Below are 23119 nucleotides of genomic sequence, written 5' to 3' on the forward strand. Positions count from 1 at the left end.
TATGTTTTTTCTTTTTTTTTGGACCACCACCGTCTGTTAAAAAATAATCATCCATTTTCATAATAACAAATAATTAAGGATTTTACTTCAGTAATTTAACCTTAGTTTCCACCTTATATTGTGTTTAAAATGTAATTACTTTATGGATATAGAATCAATCTGAAATTAAATGCAATTTTTGAAAACATGAAAGATTTTTTACCTAAATGTGAGGAAGAGATTTGTTGTAGCATTGTATCTGAATAAAATCACGTGCACTTACACAGTAGTTACATTTTCATTAAGTATACGGGCACAACAATGTTTTATCCAATCTTTTTTCTTCAGCTAATACAAACTAATTATAAGTGAATTAGCTATAAAGATTAAACAAATTTACCCTACAGTTAATATTTACTTGTTTTCACGTACAGTACCATGTGAGCCACGCATTTCTCTAAGACAGTTTATAACCTACTTAAATGAAATCACATAAAAATTACAAGCACATAGTCTTTAACAAAGATGTTAACAAAAATATTTATAATACATTCCTGCATATACAGTATAAAAAATTATTGTGTGAATTCTGTGTTGAATACAGTGTAAATTCAACTTTTACATAATAAAATCTATTTAATTAACTGCTACTTATGAAAGTTTACTGATTCAATTGGCACTGTCATAAAATATATTTTCCTATAGACACAAGTTAAGAACATAACTGCTGTATGGAAACACAATTAACAAATCAAGTTCACATACTGTAGTTAACTTTACATTACCCAGGGGAGAGCAGGTTTTCAAACTGGTTTTGAAAAGCCCAAAGTAATTTGTTTCTGACCACAATCTTACTTTTGATCATTGGAGAAAAGGATAAGATTTTATCTTTAAATCCACTTAAATTTATGAACGGGCAACAAGATAATTGGTCAAATAAAAAGATCACTGACATACAGCAATATTTAAGGCATTTAATCTATTGACCAGTCAGTTTATGAACATACGGTAACTAAATACAGTAGAACAAAACTGTGACTTCTGCAATAATGCTGGAGTTTAAACTAGAATTTTGAAATGGTATCCCTAAACTGTAAGATTATATTGAACAATATTTCCCTTTAGAAAAATAGCTTCTGAAAGCTGACTTATTATATAGCTTCAATACATATTAAATGTTAATGAATAGTAGAGAATAGTAAATAATGTAAAGATAGCTTAGTACATGTCAGTTTTGACTTCTGAAACACTGCAAAAGCATCTGACCTCTTTCAAAACATTGAGACGTTGTTATAAATTTTATTCATACAGAACCTGACAAGAACTTTCATCATGCTTACCTTACAAAATGGAAAAACACACAACATTGCTTGTTTCAAGTAAAAAACAATCTTTTCAAAAATGAACTTGTATCAGCCATACAGGAAAAATATTTTTTAAATGCTGCATTTCTTATGATCATGACATTTTTAGACGTCCTTAATTGGTTAAAAATAGGAGCTGTTAAACAAGCATTCTTGAACAGCCACATATATTTTCTAGGGCAACAAAGATGAAGAAGCTAACTGAAGAAGACAGTTATCGGCTAAGATTTAATATCCAGTGAAAATACTCAAAAGTGATGTTGATTGAATCATGCTGAATTTGAGGGCTACATATGCAGAATGGCTAATGTGTGATTTAAATTATTTTGAAGAAAAATGCAGTGCCATCACAATTTAAGTACAAGAAGGCGCTGTGATGATCTTGTTTTTAATTTCTTGTTTTCAAAATGTTTTAAGAATTAGAATGGCAATGTGATTTGGAAAGAAGTACATGTCTGCAAAATTCCTTTTAATCTTGTAGATTTCACCACAATGTAGTTCATCATATTGATTATTTCCATTTTTGCAACACCCATAAATGAAACAACTGGTTTCACATAATTCTTCCACTTGTCTGCATATGACTCCTGCTAAGTTTAACTATACTTTTAAACATACTGTTAAAAGTACGTATGTTCTTGACAATGTGTAATGAAAAAAATCAACGGGCAGTTAATGAGCTATGAACAAGATATTTCATTTTAATTGAAATTGGCCGTATTAATGGATATGAATGTACTTAGGTTTCTGAATGTCAAATGTATCACAAGCCATTTTAAGCCATTTAAAACATACAGTATACACCTTCCTAGTAAGAACAAAACAAAATGTTCCATCTATTACCAATTCAAAGTAAAAACTAAAATGCTCTAAGCTGTCCCAAAAATCATTTTCATTTTCTTCTATTTTGATGGCACTCACAATAGTGGTGTTCAAATAAAGCACAGTCTGAACTGGCAAAATAGTTTCCTAAAGATTTTTAAATTCAGAAATTAAATATTTGAAGCAGAGGAAAGCAGATAACCCTTTCATTCATTATGTAACAGAAATATGAAAGGATTAGCATATTTCATTGTCCTGATTTGCCTGCTAGCCGTTCAATTTACTGTGACGATCAAGCAGTGCTTCTTAGCATAGTTTAGCACATGCTTTGTAGCTGATGTGTAGCTCTGTCCTGACTGAAGTTCAGGTTAATTAGGCTGAAAACAAAAAACGCACAAGAGCAATGGAATAATTTCACATTCATAAAATATTAAATCATCAAGAACAAAAAAGAAACAATCAGATAATGCATCTGTCAAAAAGAACCAAATTAGATCCTTTACACTTGGAAGCAAGGATGCAATGATACTATTTTAGAATTTTTTCTATAGATGAAAATTTTGGCAGAGAGTTTTCTTTTTCAGTTCTAAGCCCTAGGGTAGAGATCAGACTGAGAAAATAATTTCCAAGAAATCAAAACAATGCCATATAATAACACTTTCTGTCAAATTAGGACACAATTGCATTGGAACACTTTACACTATTTGAGGCGTGGAATGCCTCCAATTTTACAGCCAGTGTCTTGGTTAGAAATTTGAGCCTTGCATCTACTTTACTTGTCTAGCATGAGCATCAGAGAAGAAGTGAATCTGGAGAACCCAGGTTAAATTATTAGTGTTTATTACTGTTTTCCTGTTATTTCTTCTTTGCCCATGTTGTCATTTATCTGTGTTCTGCATGATTCCCTTTCCATCACAGCTGTTATCTAAGATGATAATTAATGGCTCCAGGTAAAAAGTAGGTTCTGAAAAGTGCTGCAGCTACAGTATACAGAGTGCAACAGACAGTCTGATCACCCTGAAAATGGTAGGTTGCTTCTATTGAATCTCCAGTGGTCTAAATCACTGGTTGTTGGTGGTGGCTGGTTCGTTACATACAGACCAAGAGATGTCAAACTGTACCCACACCATTCAGTTAACTTTAGCCTGTCACGTTTGGCACACTGGGAGTGGCGGTTAAGTGATTTAATAACTGATAAGAAGCTACTGTACATCCAAATAATTGAAAAATGTTTTGAAGTTACCTTACTCCACTTTGGGTTTGTCCATAGTTGGCCAAGAGTCAGACCTGTCCAGTGCTAACTGTTGGCTAGAAGATGCTTGGTATAAACAAGTTACTTTGAAGGCAGAAATACTTTGAATTGTGTACCCAATGGGCAAAGAATGTAAACCAAAATTAAAGACAGTAAATGGATAATGTTATAATGTCAATGCTTCCTATCAAATTGAGTTATCAAAACTAAAAATATTTTTATACAGAAGCTTAACAGGACACAAAGCCATTTTTTGAAACATTAGAGAATACCATATAGAATATGTCTAATTGGAATTATAACAAGTAAGATGAACTAACAGGTGGGTCCAGATGATAAAAGCTTCCTGTTTAACCTGCAGCATGTAGGGCCAAATCAGAACCTTCTGATACAGAGGCTCTTTACAATGATGTGTTCAAAGGCAAAAACCAAATGTCTTGGCCATCAAACAAATCTCAAATCTTCTGATACAGAAAACAATGAAAAAACACACATTTGTAAAGTCCTGCGTGGGAACTAAAGACATACAGTACAGTAGGAAGAAACACCACAGTACACCATAAGCAAGTATCACCCAGCAGTTCTATCTTTTGAGCAGTACAATATACGAATGCAGCATTCTTTTTCCACATAGCTGAGTGGTGTTTTGTTCAGAAAGAATAATTTAACTAAACTTCCTCTTTCATAATGTTTTTTCTATATTTTTTTGTATAGAAAAATAAAAAAATATTTACATTTCATGAGGCAGAGTGGGGTATATTTACAGTCTTTTTCAATTCCCAGCTTGACATCCTCTATTCAAGGAGTTGATGAAGTGAAGCGCAGCTCATTTCAAACTTTCACACCCCTAAAACCTTAAGATAGCCAGTTCATCAAATGATTCCACTGCAGTTTCAATCTCACTGAATATCTTCAGGACAAAAAACTAGGGGCTATATTTCTATTTCTATTCACATTGCATGAACCATTTAAAAAGGCATGCAAAGTAACACTGGTTGTCAGTTGGGTGGGCTGCATTTTCCATAAAGTCAGGCATGTCTACCGAGGAAGGCACTCAATGCGCAGGCTTAGTTCTTCTGCAGTTCAGAAGCAAGCTGAGGCAAGCACTGTCAGTTATGCTACACTTGATCAAACAACCTGAGGGGCTGACTTCAGCAGCATCGGAAACATAATGAAGAGATTTTTTCTTCCCTATTATTATTTTTGTGCTAAAATGTACAGTGCTGGTGGGCATCACCAATAATTGGTTTCAGAAAGCACAACTGTTGTTTCTTAGAAAACTGGGAAATTACAACTGAGACCAGGAGTATCGGATAAAGTCTATCCCCCTGTCAGCTGGTAGGTACAGTATGGTGGTGAGGAAAGACTCTGTTTCCCAGGAGACTTAAAATGAAGATGATGTCCCATTAACACTTATGCAACTAGAGTTGTTTTTCAATTTTTTCTTCTTGGATTAGAATGTCCCCTTCATCATAATGTAAAAGTTATAATGTACATTAACCTCTGCATAATGATGAACACAAATTTCAGTAGGAGACACTGGAAATAACATAGAACAATAACTTTTAACATGCCCCCTACAATCAATCAGAAAGAAAATTGCAGACAGCGAATAGCAAATTTGAAAAGGGCAGTAAATTACAAAGCTTATTGAGAACAATATGATCCTATCTGCAGATCAACCACCCAAATCATTGATTCCCTTGCACAGTGAGATTGCTCTTGCTTGGCTGGCATGGACTATGGGAGAACACCGATCAGCTATCTGCTAGTTGTACCTCTGACTGCATACTCCTTAACTGGGAATGAAAGGAATCCATCTGCTTTTAAAGACAGAGAAGGGTATCATTTAGGGGTTCAATCTGGCATTTCATAGTTTGTCTCCAAAAATACGTTATTGTATAGTATGAAGCATAGTATTGTTTTTTGTGTAAGCAACACAGTATAACTAACTTACAGTAGCCCAGTATGAAAAATTACTTATAAATATTTGTATTACACAAGCTATTTCCATCCCATTCTGATGCACCTTGCAGATCAGTATGATGACTTGGTTATTCAAACCACACCTGCTTCTATATGAAAGTTAGGTTTTGTAGCTTTTTGGTTTTCTTGAGTCATATGCTGCCCACAGTAATTTTGTCCCCCACTTTCACTCTGTAGTTTGTATAATATTGTTTCTTCCATTCTCCCCCCTTACTCCTGATGAGTTTAAAGAGCCCCTTTTCAAGATTCTGTTAACGATGTCGCTGCATGTCTTCCTGTACTGATACCGGAGCAGGGAGTACACAAAAGGATCACAGGCCGCCTTACTGTAAGCCAAGCACTTGGAAACAGCTCCCCAGTGGGGGTTGATAGGCACTGCTGGAAACAGCTCCACTAGCCTGTCAAGACACACATAGAAAGAAAAGAGCAAATCAGGCAGAAGCGTTTACAGACGGCCTTACATTGTCCCCCAAGACATCTGCTGAAGTCATCGTAGCAAACCAAAACAACAACAACAAAATCCCGCAGTCTACTATACAATCTGTCATGAGATGATTTTTATGTTGTTTTACTTCAAAACACATTTCTGTTCAATGCTCATTAAGTAGTGAGTCATTCATCTTGGGAGTTCCTCTGCAGATTTTCAACCATTTTCAGTCTATTGAAGCATTTTTTTGGGTCAACGATATGAAAGATACATTAGAGAAAAGAGGCCAGAGATAAAATGTTTTAATTTATGCTCCAATTCTAGTTAATTATTTTCTTTTTTTTATATGGTGCTAAACAATTTAATTTAAATTTAGAATTTAAGAGAGAGAGAGTACTCTTGTACAAAATGCAATACAATCAAATGAGGGATGAAGACTCTTCACTTTCAGCTAAACCTGACTATTTTATTAAACTGAAAGCTTCCATCATGTGCAGGAAAGTTGCTTTCCACATTAACTGCACTGTATGTTTTCTACTATGACATACAGTATACTGTATGTAGTAAATCAAATGATTTTCTATTGTTATTGCCTAAAAACAAAATTAATGTTATACTTTTCTCTTCATGAGCTTTTTCCTGCACAGCTCTACAACAATTGATATTTGCCAGCCTATGTAGTTACAATTTCTGGAGGAGTATTTGAACGGTCTGTACACATGACCTACTGTACATGTCCCTTCTTAAGGCAAAGATCTGCTCCTTGTTCAAATTTCCAGGTGTTTAGCAAACAAAAGTCAGGGCCCTGAACAGAGACCTACCAGGGTTTAAAGGGACAGTAAACTGAGGAAACACAAGCAACAACTTTAATGCAATATGACAATTGTTTGTTAAGTCCTGCACCAAAATGGATCTTAGAATTTCTAACAAATACAGGGATTTTGAGAATTAAGCCTACTTGATGGCTCCATACCTTTTTAAAACATCCTGTTTTTATGCCATAAAGCATTAATGTATATTAGCAATAAACAGATCCCATTTGGGAAACATACTGATGACAGAAGCCAGGACAAGACCCTGGACAGGTGGCCTGTCCATCTCAGCGCTCACACACACACAGGCACAAAACACCGATTAATTTGTCAATCCCTCCTTCAGCCACGTACTTCCAGGATAGGCTTTGACTTGTCACAGCAGACACAGATAATCAATATAGTTGATATATATAGAATATGTAGATAATCAATTCTATTTTCTATCAGCATAAAAGCTTGTGAAACATGGGTTTACTGTTTTTTTTTTTAAAGTCGTTTAGAAAGAGAAGTGTTTTGAACATTGGAATGAGTGTATAAGGCATGATGAGGTTTATGATATCCACCAGTTTTATGGTAAAGGTTAGGGTTATGGATAAGATTGTGTACAGTATAGAGCCATGTTAGTACTACTTGAGTGTTTTTAAGTGGATCTATAACAAGTTGCATAACAGTATAAAGACAAGTATTTTTTTGTGAAAACCATGTATAAACATTAGCCTTAATACAGTGTACATTAGGAATACACATCACATATTCTTCAGAAATTGTACTCCACAAAACACTTAACTATTATTGAAGTTCATTTATCATAGAATTAAAATCAGTTTTCTTTATGTTAGTGTCCTGAGTCTATGCTGTATGGCTGAACAATAGCTATTGACCTGTAATGCAAAATGAATAAAATTGAAAAAAATAACTCAATGTACTAGTTTAAAAAATATTGGATTATACTAAGTTTTCATACATCTTAAAGGAGCAGTTGGAAGATGATAAATTAAAATTAGGTGTATACTGTAGCACTATCATTACCACTGTCTGTATATCTGTTTCACACATTTGAGAAGCTACTTTCCCGCAGGAATATGCTACAGAAACACCTAAATGTTCACTCTTCATTGTAAATCACAGAGAATAGTACTCACAGGCCAGTGAAACAGGAATGTGATGACTGTGATGGCCAGCAGTGTCCTAGTCTCCTCTAACCCGCCAACTCATCTGTTGACATGTCACTGGCTATGTAGGCCAGTACAAGGGGTTCAGTTCCTGCATAAGGACAGGCTCATCCCTCACTGACTGTGATTAATTCCAACCTTTCCTTTGATGGTGCTCAACAAATTGTGTGCCATCCTCCTGTCACAGTTGGCTAGTGACATGCCCCAGGTTAGGCTCGTGATGCCTGGATCATAAAGCCTAGCCTGCACTTGGGTAAGTGACTCTACCGGTTGAGCCAATTAGGTGCTGGATTTCTACATTTTTATTAAGACTAAATTAGCTTTTTCACATACCAATGACATATGCTATCAGCCCTAGATACCTACTGTAGAGTATGGAGTTGAAGACAGATATTAAGACCCGTTTTCTAATCCAGGTAGAATATTTACAACTACTGTACAGTATGTGTTAATATGAACAAGGGTTTAATAAACACTGAAAATATATAATTGATAATTTGGTTATAATGTGCATTATTAAATCTCAAGCAATACAGAATTCTATCCATCTGGTTTAGCCCTCAATGAAAATACAGTAGTTAAGAGCATTAAGGTTTTAATAAAGGTTCTGTCCTTCTTGCATCAGTGTGTTTGAGTCTTTTACTAACCTCGCGCTACAATATTTTTACTTCTGAAATGTGAACTACTGTAAATGGTATATCAGACCCCATTATCTGACCCCCTCCTTTTAGCTCACATCCCAAACTTCTCTCCAATGAATACAGACGACAAATTAGTCTTTTCTCTTGTTTAGTCTTCTCTCTGTCTGCACACTTAATGGTACAATATCTTACCGTATATGTACTGCAGGTATGTTCACCTGTCTTCCAGATATTTTGTTTCAAAATTAACAGTTGCAATACTGTATGCTTGTCTAACACATTTAGCACGTCTTAATTATAAGGAAGTTATAAAAATGTGAATGGGTCCATTTATATTTGACATTCATTAATTGTTTTTTCCAGTTCCTCATTGGATAACACTGCTAAACTACACTGAAGGGTCCTAACTTTGGTCTATTCGTCAATTATATTTTCTCATGTACTGTAGGTACAAAGGACAGATATTACACATGCAGAAGAACTCTTGACTCAGTGGCTGATCTCTGTTAAGTGACTCCATAATCAATGTTTGAATGAAAGGGCTGAGTTTGTTTAGATTAATGTGATCCAGATAATGCTTTAAATACATTTCTTAGATTTGTTGTGTATTATTTATGCTTGACTTTATGGTAAAGTATGTGTTATAACCATATCTGAGGTATTTATGTGCTTTAAAATCAATACATGTTTTTCCTTAACTGCCTCACACTGTTCTATGGACATTGCATCCACAGCAGAGCAGGGGATGAATAGCCCTCTAAGCTCTTCACTTTTCCCTTCACAGATACTTGTTCTTGCAGGTTTACAGTGAATGTCACAACACCATTCTGATTCCAAGAAGAGTGATTTTAGTTTATTAATTTACTCTCACTTAATAAGTCTGGGATACTGTCTTAATTCAGGAGCATTTTTAAAGCAGTAGCAGCAGACTGGGAACATTTTTAATACTATTTAAAAAACTTTTTTCAAGACAGTCAGAACAATACTAATTTCATGTCACTGTTAGGTTTTACAGTGCAATAAAATAGTGTATTAGTGGTGATAGTAGGGAAGTGTCATATGACATAAGTCACTTCTGTCTGTGTGCTTGTTCCATATTACTCCATGGTCAGTAATGCTTATTCAAATCAGATAAAATACAAAATGAATGAAGGTAAAAAACAGAATTTGACATTTGAATTTAAAGAAAAATCCTAATCTGTGATAGGTATTTTGAAAAAGTCCTTGGCTCTTTGCTTTCTGTGCTTATTTTCAATCTCATCTCTTTAAGCTTACCATAAACTGATTCCAACTTCTATCTAAAAACTCGAAAACACCGCTAATTATAAAACAATGCGTGTATTGTAGCTTTTCATTAAAGCTCACAGCCACCGAGTGTTTTGCCTCATACTGTAAGTCCCCCAAGCGGATTTTGCAGGTGACACTTATCATGAATCCCAGAGCCCATTTAACTCACATTTCAGTCCTGCAGCTCCACAGTATAGCCTGGAGTGCATTTTTAACAGTTGTGGGTTTATTTTCTCCACCAGTTCGATTTTCAGACAAATATTATTTTCAGTAGAAAGAATATGTATATAGTACATGTGCAATTGAAAACGAACAAAAAACATGTCATACAGATAAGCCTTGACAGTTGTCTTGACTTACATTAACTTATTAAACATAATTGTATATACTGCAAGGAATAAATACTTACAAAACCTTAGGGTTTAAGTTATCATTCTATTTTTATGTACAAGTACTCTATCAGTACCTGGCACTGCACTATTCCTTGCTACTCTTTAACAACATTCTTGAATACAATATAATTTACATTGTAATAATTCACTAAAAATGTGAGTTTGGGGTGTTTTTATTATCTAATGCAATTTTTTGACATAAGAGAATAAAGTAAAATGCAGCTCATTTCTTGCTTATGTTGCTGTCCTGTGTTTCCTTTTTTAAAAAAAAAAAGATGTCTTATCCATGCTGTGTGCAGATGTGCTGAGTACAGCTTGCCTGTGCTCTGATATTCTGCAAATGGCATTGGCACTATTTAACATACCATTGAAACTCCCTAAACACTGCTGAAAAGGTTAATAAATTATTGATACTACTATAACATTTTGTAGTGCTGGCACCATCAGTTGCAAAATCCAGTCCTCCTTTGCCATTAATGGAGCCCTACACGAATCAGTTTTCCTATTGATGCACTAATTTACCACATTGACCTTGTCACTGCAATAATTAACTGAGAGGTTTTCAGTTTTGGAGTGTATGTCAGCAGTCAAAGAGTGATCTATCAACATATGAGAATCACAAAAAATTAAACAACTGACTATACTGAAAAAGGAGAAGAAATATTGCAAATTGAAGGACTAGGAAATGAATCCTTTCTGGGGAGTTTTACTACTGTAAATATTCGCCTTAAGGTTGGAATGTATTCATACACCAAAACATTTGTGTCAAGATCTAGAGTCAAACATCTTTAAACCTGAGTTCTTAATAATTATCTTTCTCATTTTAAGGACGTAGGAAAACACAACCATCAGCGTTCAGAATCCAAGTGTTAAATGTATAAAGTTGCATTTATATTCTCTTCATTCTATGTGATAAATACTATGTTCCATTGTAATCTGGACAGGCATCTAGAGAATATGGTATCAGAATCCTATTTTTTTTTTAATTGTTAAAGATTTTTTATTACTGTTGCCCCACAGTTTAATCTTTCACTGGCAAGAGATTTAAAGCCTGCCAGGAGGGCATAGCGTCTATCTCCCTTTGTTTATTTTTGTGTAAAAGGAACATCTTGTGGAGGTGCAAAATTCAACAATGCATAGAAGTGGAATTAAGTACTGAATTATTGACTGAAATTATCCCCTTCTCTTTCCCATATTCCAGTTCATATATCTGTACAAAAAGTACTTGTCTCAGCCTTTCATCTGTAGTGTAACAGAATTTCATTTTATTTCAAATGCTTAGAGGGTTTCTGTAATAGTATAGAATAGTAGTGCTATTCTCTGATTTATCACCATTTTCCTTTACAAATCAATCATTTAAATGTGGAATTAAAAAAAGACCTTTTCATTTGTTTACACAATTTGTATAAGCATATATAGTACACTATTTATCTTTAAATCACTTTATTGCTTGTTGGTTTTCTATAAATACAGTAAGTTAAAATATCCTTATCATGGCAATAAAGCTATTGTGAGTATAAGATATATCTTTATACTTTGAATTTACAGCAGATTTAGAATCGAACATACTGTAATAACTAAACATACTGTGCACTATCCGGGGTAATGATCCTTTTATAGTCACTGGTCATGTTAGAGGGAAAGATTGAGGAATAGGAACTAGAAGCCTGTGGAACTTGCAGGCATCATACACCTCATAGAAGTGATATATTTAATGTTTTAAAGCTTAAAGCTTTAAAGCTTATAGCTTCTACATCCTGATCCATTTTAATGGGTCCTACTGATAGCATACAATGTTTTGCGTTCTATATTGTTCTGCAAGTATGTTTTTACTGCTACATAATAGGGAAAAACTCCTGGATGAAGTATAAGGCTATTTCTGATATTAGATCCTCTTCTGTGTGAGAACAAAAATGCCTCATCTTACACACGAATTATAGTCTTTGAATTACAGGCAATGGACTTTGCTTTATGTAGCGAGTCAGCCTTTCTAGCACTTTGTCTTCTTGTGACTCACCTTGTTATTACATATGGTGCAAAGCAAAGCACAAAGGTGCCTATGAAGGTGCTAATCTTTTTGGTTGCTCTCTGTCTCCGCCTTTTCTGCTCCTCAAGGCACCGCTGTCGAACACTGTGAAGGTGAAAGACAAGAATGAGAAGCAGTTGAGTCTTCAAAGTAAAATAAAGAGAAGAAAGCAAAACAGCTGCGTTCTATGTGAAATCAATACACCAACTGATGTGTGATTTAAGAAACTGCTTGAGGTTGTGAGGCATTTAGAGGAAAAGGAAAATGCTCAGTTCATCTTTTTCTCAACAGAATGCATTTAATCAGGTTGGAGCAAGAATACTGCATAAGATGAAGTAGCCACTTGAGTAAATAGAAAAGGGTCCTGCATCATTGCTAGTACAATACTTAGTACTTCAGCCCTCAAAGGGAATTAAAAAATTACAAGACAGAGCCAAGGGATAGTCCTTTATGTGTTTTATACATGTGTGTGCTTGTGTCACCTGGAATATATTGATATAAGTTAAGTGTGAGCAAAACTGGGCATGACACCAAACTTAAGTTTTGAAGTGATGCAATATAATGTATTTTTATCATCGTATCATCTTAATTAAACTATATCCTTAACCATTCTATGGGAGAGAGAACAAATATTGTTTTTTTAATGCTGACTTGTGCCATAGTGTTTTTTATTTAGTATTGAAAGTTTCCAAATAGGTATTACCAAATACTGTACTTTGCCTAGCTTTACTGTATGTAGGATTCATTCTAGCCCTGATGTTGCTTGGCCTCCTTAGCTACTGTATGTAATCTGTGGACACTAGTGTTTTGGAAAATGGTTTGGATTGTATCACTACATATCACTATCACCACAAAATCTGTTTCTTCTTCCAGGTCCTGTGCTTTTCATATTCATGTGTGATTCTGTCCTGTTGCTCTTAGCTGAAGTGCCGTCTGGTTGAAAGAGTCCAGAGGAATTTTGACTAGACATAGTGACATAGTTCATACTGTACATAAATTCCATCTACGAAGAAATGACATGTAAACCATTTACCTACAGTTTCTCATGGGGCAAGACATAAAAAACAATATTGTAATAGATACAAGCTCTCTATGTCATAGATTTTTATTTATTGTTTATTGTTTATTTTACTGTTGTATGTTTCTGAAGTCTATCACCTTTGCTGGCAATGTGTTTAAAGACAATCTCATTCTGTTCTCATCAGTGTGGCTGCAGTTAGTACTGTACGGGCAAAGACAATCTCAATATTTCTGAAAAAAAAGCTGCACTTGATGGGGGTAGAAAATCACAATGATAAAATTCACAGTTTCATGCTGTTGAAAAATATATATTGTATAGTATTCTTAAAATTGTAAATGCTTGAATTGGAAATGTTTGAAAACATAAGGTATTAATATAGGTGTCATTATCCTTCATCCATTATCTGACAGTTACTGTACTCATTCTTAGTAAGGTTCACAGCAACTGTAAACTTATCTGAGAGTTATAGGGTGCACTCTAGTCAATTGTGCAGCACCAACAGGTACACTAGGTCAATCTGGTGGCACCAATTAATCTAGTCGGCATGTTGTTTTAATGTGTGAGAACCACAGAACCTGGGGAAGACCTACACAAACACACGGAGAACATGCAAACTCTCCGCAGAACTCCACCACACCAGAAACAGAGGACTCAACATCTATTAGGAAATAGAATTAATCACCACATCATATTACAAATCATTGTTAATAACATCTATTAATAAATACCAATGTAAAAATCACTAATATTTCTTAGAAAGTATAACTTCTGTATAAAAGGGATGCACATTATATGCATTCTTTGGTATCAGTTACATTCTAATCAGAAGTTACAGAGGTAAGAGTAAAAACAGAATTGAACAAATACAGTAAATATTTCTAATTTAGCATTAGACTAAGAAAACCCTCATCATTGTTCATAGTCAGTTGTGCCACACCAGACAAGCTACCATTTCTGAGGTTTTCATTAATGATCGTTTTGTGAAAAATAGTAGTAGCAGGCTTGTGTTTGGAGATGGGGGAAACCCAAATTAAAACGAAGCAGGGCACGGGTATTTTTCCCGCACGGATATTTCCGTCGATTTTGATTTCAAGTTCGAATACTAAATTGTTGCACGCTTCTTACGTCACGCAGTCATAAGCATGGGTGCATCGACTGTACATAGCTGAGATAATTGCGCTTGTTCTAATATTTACATTATAACGATCTCAGATCAGAGCTAACTTTACACTCGTAGACGAATCAAAGCTTTTGGCTTCCCTGTCTTTTTTTATTTTATTAAAGTATTATATCATCAAAGTGACAAAATGTTGAACAGTGTCATTGAATACGTATTTTTACTTTACGGTAACATTTTCTATTCCGCTTTTACGCGTTTTGTGTTTTTTTTTAAATGTATTTTGTGCTCGAATGTCCATTAAAAGCATGGCAAGCTCCTGTTGAGTGGACCTCTACTAATCCAAGCAAAATAATTTCCGGCAACAGCACTTACATTAATATTGCATAGAATATATTAAGAAATATAGGTAAATGTAAATTGCTTAAAAGCAGAGTGCCCCACGCTTAGAATCCTAAATATATGAAGGGCAAATTCCAAAAAGCGTGTAATAACCATATTAGCAAAATAAAAACTAAGAAGTTCAATAAAAAAATAATCATTTTAGATCTTGCAAAGCTACTACAGTACGTTGATCAGGAAGGAGTTAAAATTAATTATAAAGATCATTCAAACTGTAACAATATATCATATACAGTGTTGTGGAGATTATACAAGTACATACAATTTGAATTTCTTGGAAGTTTAAATATTAAAACTTGAGTCATTTCATTATCTGCGAGCGTCAAAGATATGAAAAGGGCTACTTCTTCTAAGCAACGAAAACTTCATTTTAATAAGAATCGTTTAGATTTGACGGTTGATCTTAAATCAAAGTGAGTCCTGTTTTACCGATACTTTTAAAATACCCGTGTAAAAAAACGCCAAGCGTCTGTTGCGCAGACCTTCATATTGGACCTTGATTTTTTCTTACCTTGGATGAATGTCCACAAGTAGCACCAGAGTCTGCATGGTAATAATGTCTATCCTTTTACAGTGGAACCGCGCCACTTTGAGCACTTTCAGATATGTGACACACAATACTATCAAGGACAAGAGGAAAGTGAGGGAGTGGAAAGCCACAGTAAAAATAACAAACTGAGTCCGGCTACCGCTTGCCCTGGCGTTGCACAGAGTACAAGAGGCGTAAAGTTGATGGTACCCCACCCAGGAGAGGCAAGCTGCTACAGTGGAGAAGGACATGGAATGTGCCCACGTGTAGCCAAGTACAACAGCAGCATCCCGGTGGCGCATTTTTGAATGGTAACTTAGTGGGAAAACGACAGCAATCCACCTGTCGATGCTCAGGGCAGCCATACTCAGCATAGAATTAGTAGTCAAAAAGGTGTCCAAGAAGCCAACGATCTGGCAAAAGCCTTCCCCGCCGGGGTGCCCCTTGTTGATGATCCCCACTAGAGTGAGCGGCATGTTGGAAACAGTCATCAACAGGTTGCAGAAGGTCAGGTTAAGGATGAACAGACCCGGCACTTGCTTGCGTATCTCCGGGCTGTAGAGAAAGCAAATCAGCACCAGCACGTTGGACAGCAACGACACTATTATGATCACTACTACCAGGAAAGAGACAATCACCTCTGCTGTGTCCATGGTGCGTCCCGCTCAGATATCCAGTGTTTCAATAATGGTATCCAGCCACCAACAGCAGCACCAGAATGGCATGGTGTTAGCTACAAGATAAATCCACCACCGTGCCCCTATAGTCCCTATTATTTCCCGAGGAGAGCGGCAGATCTGCTTCTTTCAACGTCACTGCCTTCAGCCTTGTGCGCAAAGCAGCAGGGATGTCCATCAAGCTGCGAGGGACCAAAAATAATCAGGAGGACTGAACCACTATCTCTAGATATAAGCTCGAGCACACAATCTCCCATCGATACCAAAAAGTGTATTTATCAAGTTTTTTTTTTCTTTGCAGACGTCTTCTGGCACAGCCTCCGCACAGACCGCCTTCCACGTCTTACACTCTGTAAATCCTGTCTCGCGCTTGAAGGATTCAATCCGAATATTCCCAAAACCAAGTATCTGTATAAAACCTCATATCCTCAGGTTGCTTAGGAAAAGGTCCTGTTCTCAAAAGCACCGATGGGCTTGAAAAACCGCTTTACCATTAGACAGGTGATTTATTCGCTTTTCAAATCTGATACTGGATTATGCCCCTTCTTCGTCTCTCCAAATTGACTGTATGTGACAGTATACGAAAGAGTAATATTTCCTCTGCAAAAACAAAATGAACATAGTCAAACTGCAAATGCTACAACAGATAATGAAATCCGTGTTGTAATTTAAACAAAGGAATTTCTTCATACTGTATTACTCTGAGAGAAATGTTAGCGTTACATGCGATGTTAGGTAGGAAAAACGATGTTTTATCAGGCATAGTATCTTCACGGGGATGAGCCGGGCTGTGAATTTGTAGAATCGGATTTAATTAATTTTGATCACTGAAGTGTGGAGATGAATTATTCCAGATCAAATTTGACTTTCTTTCTTTCAGACATATAATCCGTAACAAAATGAAAAGACTACGTGTTATATGGTTGTGTCCAAGCTTAAACATTGTGTGCCACAGTTTTAAAGCAGGTAATAGCTTAGTCATCAATTATGAATATAAGAAACATGTCGAGGAGGTGTATCCTATCAACAGTATAACTTCCAATTTCAGCGTTTCAGCGGGATAGGATTAGAAAGGATAGTTCCGCAGAAAATTATTAAATTCGAAGCGTGTTCGTACTGTGTGGACAGTTGTAAATTGTATTTGTGATCATAAGGTTAATGCAAATGATAAGTACAGTAAATGTTTTATTAATCAGATCAAATTCTTATATACTTCACCATGCAGCGTGACAATAACTCAAACACATGCAACCAAATGCAAATAAAGTTAATCAAAAGTGGAAAACTTCAGACAGGCTACTGACTTTTACATGCTGGCAAAACAATCGTTGTCAAAGTACCCCCAAAAACAGACAAGAACATGAAATGGCAGCAGCAAAGGCTTGGCGAAGCATCTTAACGGATCACACAATGAAATTCACGAGCTCAGTGGGTCACAGACTTCATGCAATTATTGTCTTAAAGAGAAAGGCAACTAAAACTAGTAACTACAGTACAGCATAAAAACTGACTTCGACACGTGGTAGTTCACGTAAAAGGAATGTGCCCCAATTCTCCTAATCACCTGAAATCACAGGGTTGAACACAAAGTAGGATATAGTTCTAATGTGATCAACGGTAAGAATAAAATAGTATCACAGTTTCTACTTTTCTGTCCCAATACTTTTGGAGGGCACTGTAATCTTAGCAAAATACACGTGGAACATTATTATTATTATTATTATTATTATTATTAAGAAGAAGAAGAAGAACAAGCTTTAACGGAACCAAGGTGTGATCATTGCCATTAATTTTTTGCTTCTGTATAAAGAGATCCACACTTTGAAACGTTCTCTGCAGTTCATAATTCTCTGGTATTTTAATGGCCAATTAGATACAGTAATCCGTGAAGGAAAATAGAGCAGCACAATTAGAAGCTTAAAACTCAAGTGGGCAGTACTAATATGCTGCACTGTGCAGATGTTGTTACTATGCTTGTAACACACTGTCCATTAATTAGGTTAATTAAATATAAGCAAATAAAATATGATAAAGATTGGTATGTTAATTTTTTGATTAGCACTATTGCATTATGGCCTTTACTAAGACAACTAAGGGGTGTTACAATCAGAAAATACAATTGTACATACTATACTGTATAATGTAAGATACTCACTATTCACTGATAGGTTCTTATCGAGGTGAAGTGCTGAAATACGTACAGTATTTAACAAAGTCAAACCATTTTCCAAATATATTTTCAGGTGGTACAATTCAAATGTTCAGGTTGGCATTAAACTGAAAATCGTAGGTAAGTCAGCTTGTTTGGAATGTAGGGTCCTAATTAAACAATTAAGTTCTGGTGGTTCTGGCTCTTGCTTCTTTGGTAAGTGTTAATTTATATTTATTGTTTTCTGCAAGCTTTTGGTGTTTATTAATTAGTCACTTAGTAAATGAGGAGATTGAGTTAATGGGATTTTTGATTTCCTGGATTTATTCAAAACAGTCATTGCAATTGTAAGCATCCAATAAGGTTTTGTCAGGGGAAGGTACAAACACTGGTGTGTGGCCAAGAAATCCTCTTACTGAGTTCAGGATTGGATAATTGATAAGTCTAAAAAAACAGATATTCCAAATTTCCATCCATCCATCACTTGAAATTGTTTATTCCATGCTGAAAAGAAAAGAGACACAACGTTTCAGCTGTGAAGCCTTCTTCAGGTGTAAGTGTACTATCTTGATGCCTATATTCCAAATGTGTGTTTACAAAGTCTTTGCATACACAGTTCTAGGAAAATAAACCAATTAATTTCCACATAGAAAGGGTTGGGGCTTGTAGTGTTATAGTATATGGTTCCCCTACTATTCTACTTCTAGAGTTAAGCTTTTCTAGAAAATCTGTATGATGAGGGTACAATGACAACTGAGCAAGTTAACTTAAAATGAAAGTGCATAATAATTTAGTTTTGCAAATGAACCTACAGTAGCTCCAGTGATATTAGAGCAGGCACAGAAAACCAATAAGAATACAGAGCATTAAAGCTATGTGATAGCTCCTACTTTTAGATCAGATCCCTACTGACATCACAAAATAAGAACTTGTGCTCATTTGTAGTTATCATGTCACCAAGTAAATAAAATGTTAATGATTTTTTTCAAAATTATTTTTGATTTTTTTCTGTATTGCATATAGTAATTAGTGGAGAATTGACCATTTTCCACCTTTTATATAATTGGGAAACAAATTAGCTGTGTGTTCATTTCACTGACCATCGGGATCAAGACAAAGCAGAGTTAGAGATTTTCTTGTCTTTCACAGATTACTTTATACTGATACATTAATATCAATTATTCTGCTTGTTCGGTATTACTACACCGGTTTTAGAATTACCTTATTTCTCAGTACTGAGTTTTGGCAACTGATTCAACTAATTACTGACCTAATCTGCCAAATTTAAAGACTTCTCTTCTCTCACTCATACAGGTTTGTTCAGAATATAAGAACATAACCAAGTCTGTGAATAGAGGAGGCCATTAGACCCATTTATCTCATTAGGTTTTTAATAGTTAATTGATCCAATACCATCCAAGATCATAAAAAACAGGGTATTGGCAGCATAAACATGCCTTGCTCCAGATTGTGTAAAGATGTACCTCAGTTTTATGTACTTCTCTTTAGTTTCCACTTATGCCCTCTCGTTTGTGTCTCAGTGTTGAGACTTTGTGTTCACTTTGTCAATTCCTTTGAAGATTTTGAATTGTTAAATAGTTAAATCAGGTCCTCACGTAGGCTGTTCAAGACAAAAAAGTAGTCCATTAGTAGTACATGCTTTTGAGTCTGATTACTCTTTTTTGTGTACCAGGGTAACCACAATTGAGATTTTTAATATTCTGAACAGGAGATCTTACTGTACAAAGAAATTACACAATCTAATCAGAATATCTTTTTATTTATCTCATTAGGTTTTTAATAGTTAATTGATCCAATACCATCCAAGATCATAAAAAACAGGGTATTGGCAGCATAAACATGCCTTGCTCCAGATTGTGTAAAGATGTACCTCAGTTTTATGTACTTCTCTTTAGTTTCCACTTATGCCCTCTCGTTTGTGTCTCAGTGTTGAGACTTTGTGTTCACTTTGTCAATTCCTTTGAAGATTTTGAATTGTTAAATAGTTAAATCAGGTCCTCACGTAGGCTGTTCAAGACAAAAAAGTAGTCCATTAGTAGTACATGCTTTTGAGTCTGATTACTCTTTTTTGTGTACCAGGGTAACCACAATTGAGATTTTTAATATTCTGAACAGGAGATCTTACTGTACAAAGAAATTACACAATCTAATCAGAATATCTTTTTATTTAATTTCTGTATTTTTAACTATATCTACAGTACCATCATTCTGTTTGTTTTCTTATTGATTCCCAATGTTATCTAGAAGATGATAATAATGTTTTTCCAGTCTTGAATTTTATTTAAATCTGTTTGAATTTCCTTTGCAGCTATAACAGTGTTTGCTATTCCTCCTATTCTATCACCATCTGGGACCTTGTCTAGATTACTGTATATATGAGAGTTTAGATCATTGATATAAATAACAATCAACAGTGGCCACAATACAGATCTGTGCAGTACTCCTCCCTAATTGAATGGACAAATCTGTTCTCTATCATTTGAACAGTTCTCATTCCAAACACTTTTTTCTGAATGCCTACTACTTGCAATTTGAGGATTAATATTTTATCAGAAACCTTGATAATATATGTTAATCTAACATATTGTGCTCTGTTTGTATCCTGTATTGTTGATTTAAAGAGATCTGTTAAACTTGCTAATCTGCAGACATCTAGAACCAGAGTTGTACAAATTTTGTATAAGAAGATCTGTTATTTAATTATCCCTGTACTTTGTTGTACTTGATTCAGCCCTCAACTTTGGCAGTTCATCCCAATATGTGATACGCAGGACCAATTACTGTATCTGGTACCTATTCCTGATGATCTTGTTTCCTGCAATAAAGGAATCTCATACATGAACAGGTTAAAAAACTAGATAGAAATGTTCCAATGTTTAAAGTTGTCAATGTCAACCTAAAAGGTTATTTCAGATTTGGCTGTGAAGCAAGGTTCTTTTGGACACAAGTGAAAGTTGAGTAGATACAGTATGAAAAACAAAGTATTTCTTTACACCAAAGTCTGTGGGTGTCTTGAATAGCATACCCACGCTTCTTGTGTGGGTAAAGGAAATTCCTTAATATCCTTCAAGAAAAGACAGTTGGGATTCTCAGATCGATAAGCTACTAGCAACCAAACAAGCAAGTTGAGTTGAATGTAACATTTCTTGTGTTCTTAAGCTCAAACATGTAATCAGCTTGCTTTCAGTAGAAGCTCCTGTGCTTGAAATTGCCATTCTTTCAAAAGCATGGGTTTTCAATTATTGATGCTCAGGTTGTCACTGCCTATTAGTTTGCTTCATCAACTCTAAGCAACAGTAGCTCTTGAGGCACACAGATAATGCTTCCGGCGTTCATTCCTGCTGTGAAGATTTGTAGGAAGACGGTTCTATTAGGCAGCATGTCCTAAAAGCTTGGGAATTGATCCAGGAACACAACACGTGAGCTTCTGGCATGAGGAATTCATTGTAGGCGTATGTGTGGGTGGAAGGAGCCGTTGTTCTTGGCAACATGCAAGTCTGACATTGTGTTGAGTTAGTATCTGGCATTATTCTTTTTCCTCAACTGTCTTAAGGTTTAGTATTCTGAGTAAAAAAATGAGCAGGGTGAGTAAAATTACTTTGGAGCTGTATTTTTAGATTGGAGCACAAGAGGGGAAGTGTTTTGAAAAGCATGTTAGTACTCTGAAGAGGCTTTTATAGGGCAGGCGTAGGACAAGTATGTGCTTGCCTGTTTTATGTTTGTTTGCCGAATAGCATCATAGAGATGAAGAATAACAGATAGAGTCTGGTTCTTTGATTAGGGCCTGATCCGATAGAAAAATAATTTTTGAAAATGATTTAGGTCATCAAACTTTTCCTTTCCAACATGAATGATCTTGCTCCGTGTCCTGTACATTTTTGTGTTGCTTTTTATTTTCGGTGATATCACTGTATATTCACTTATATTATTGCTGAACATGAAGCTACATTAAAGTACAAAGATATAACTTAATACAGTTTTCGACATATACTGTAACAATATGCATCTCTATGGAAGAAATTTATTAAGTTTATCTGTAAGTACTGTAGATTTGGATGAGTGCAATACCAGTTCAATGTGAATATTGAGATAACAAATCATTTTTCCACAATGTGGTAAAATCTTTTTTGTAAAGTCCCTGGGATGCAACTGGAAGACTAGATTTCTTTGACAGAGAGTGTTTTTGCACAGAGGTTTTGATAGAAATTACATTAAAATATGCTGGTCTGAAGTGAGCTGCAGTGCTTGCTGTGTGCCATGGTCATAAAAGGGTGGCTTCCTCAAGGCAGAGACAGATGGTTCTGACAGTTACTGTATGGGTTATTCCCAAAGGGCTGCTCTTCACAGTTCCTCAGGGTCTTATAAGTCTCTGTATGAGATGATACAATGTGTATTTAACATCAACTAGCACACCCACTGCAGAGGGAGGACTTTAGAAATCTTTATCTGCTTCAAAAATGAGATTTCCTACCTTTCCAAAACAAAATACAACTGTGTTTCTTAGGTTATGCATTAAACACACTGCTAGAAACGTATATCCTGAATATCCTGTTTCCTGAGAAAACAGGACTGTCTTATATCACAAGGTCTTTTTAATGAACATGTAATTGTTCATTTTTTTTATGTGTCCTTACTGTTAAACACATCAAATGCTTATCGGCAGTAAATGCAGTACATTTTAGATAATTAGTAGAGAATTCAGTGAAGATGTCACATGATAGATAAAACAGACAAAAGCGGTAGTGTCCTGCACACATGAACACCCACACACAGCTTGACAGTGTGCGTGTGAGGAGATAATGTTTACCTAGGGCATGTCAAGCTGTGCCTTAATGCACTGGAAAAAGCAAATGAGTATTAAATGCCACTGAACTACTGATAGTATCTCCACTCTATTATCACTGTATTCTGTTGTTTTATTTTCTTGTTTAGGCAAACAAACTGCCTTCTAATTAACTTCTCAAATTAAAGAGAATGTGAAGGCTGGTTAATGTTATTCAACAGTGGAAGAAAATGGGCAACCCAGTTAACAACTATAAA

General features: G+C 35.4%; 1 protein-coding gene across 1 annotated transcript; it reads right to left on the reverse strand.

Annotated features, from left to right (window-relative positions):
• Positions 1–5569: 5569 nt before the first annotated feature.
• Positions 5570–16116, reverse strand: gpr26 (G protein-coupled receptor 26). The gene is made up of 3 exons (XM_088917164.1): positions 15215–16116; positions 12155–12268; positions 5570–5801 (listed from the first exon to the last, which is right to left on the reverse strand). Exons 1-3 carry the CDS (start codon positions 15883–15885, stop codon positions 5570–5572), a joined length of 1017 nt encoding a protein of 338 aa, XP_088773290.1. The 5' UTR covers positions 15886–16116.
• Positions 16117–23119: the final 7003 nt, after the last annotated feature.

The sequence above is a fragment of the Atractosteus spatula genome, chromosome 5, assembly GCF_055471065.1.
Source record: "Atractosteus spatula isolate fAtrSpa1 chromosome 5, fAtrSpa1.hap1, whole genome shotgun sequence".
Classification (NCBI taxonomy): domain Eukaryota; kingdom Metazoa; phylum Chordata; class Actinopteri; order Semionotiformes; family Lepisosteidae; genus Atractosteus; species Atractosteus spatula.

Coding starts and splice junctions, on each gene's coding strand:
- gpr26 (XM_088917164.1), bottom strand. CDS start 15,885: ATGGACACAGCAGAGGTGATTGTCTCTTTCCTGGTAGTAGTGATCATA. Junction 12,269..15,214: donor CTTGTGGACATTCATCCAAG/GTAAGAAAAAAT, acceptor TCACCTTCACAG/TGTTCGACAGCGGTGCCTTG. Junction 5,802..12,154: donor GCACCATATGTAATAACAAG/GTGAGTCACAAG, acceptor GTGTCTTGACAG/GCTAGTGGAGCTGTTTCCAG.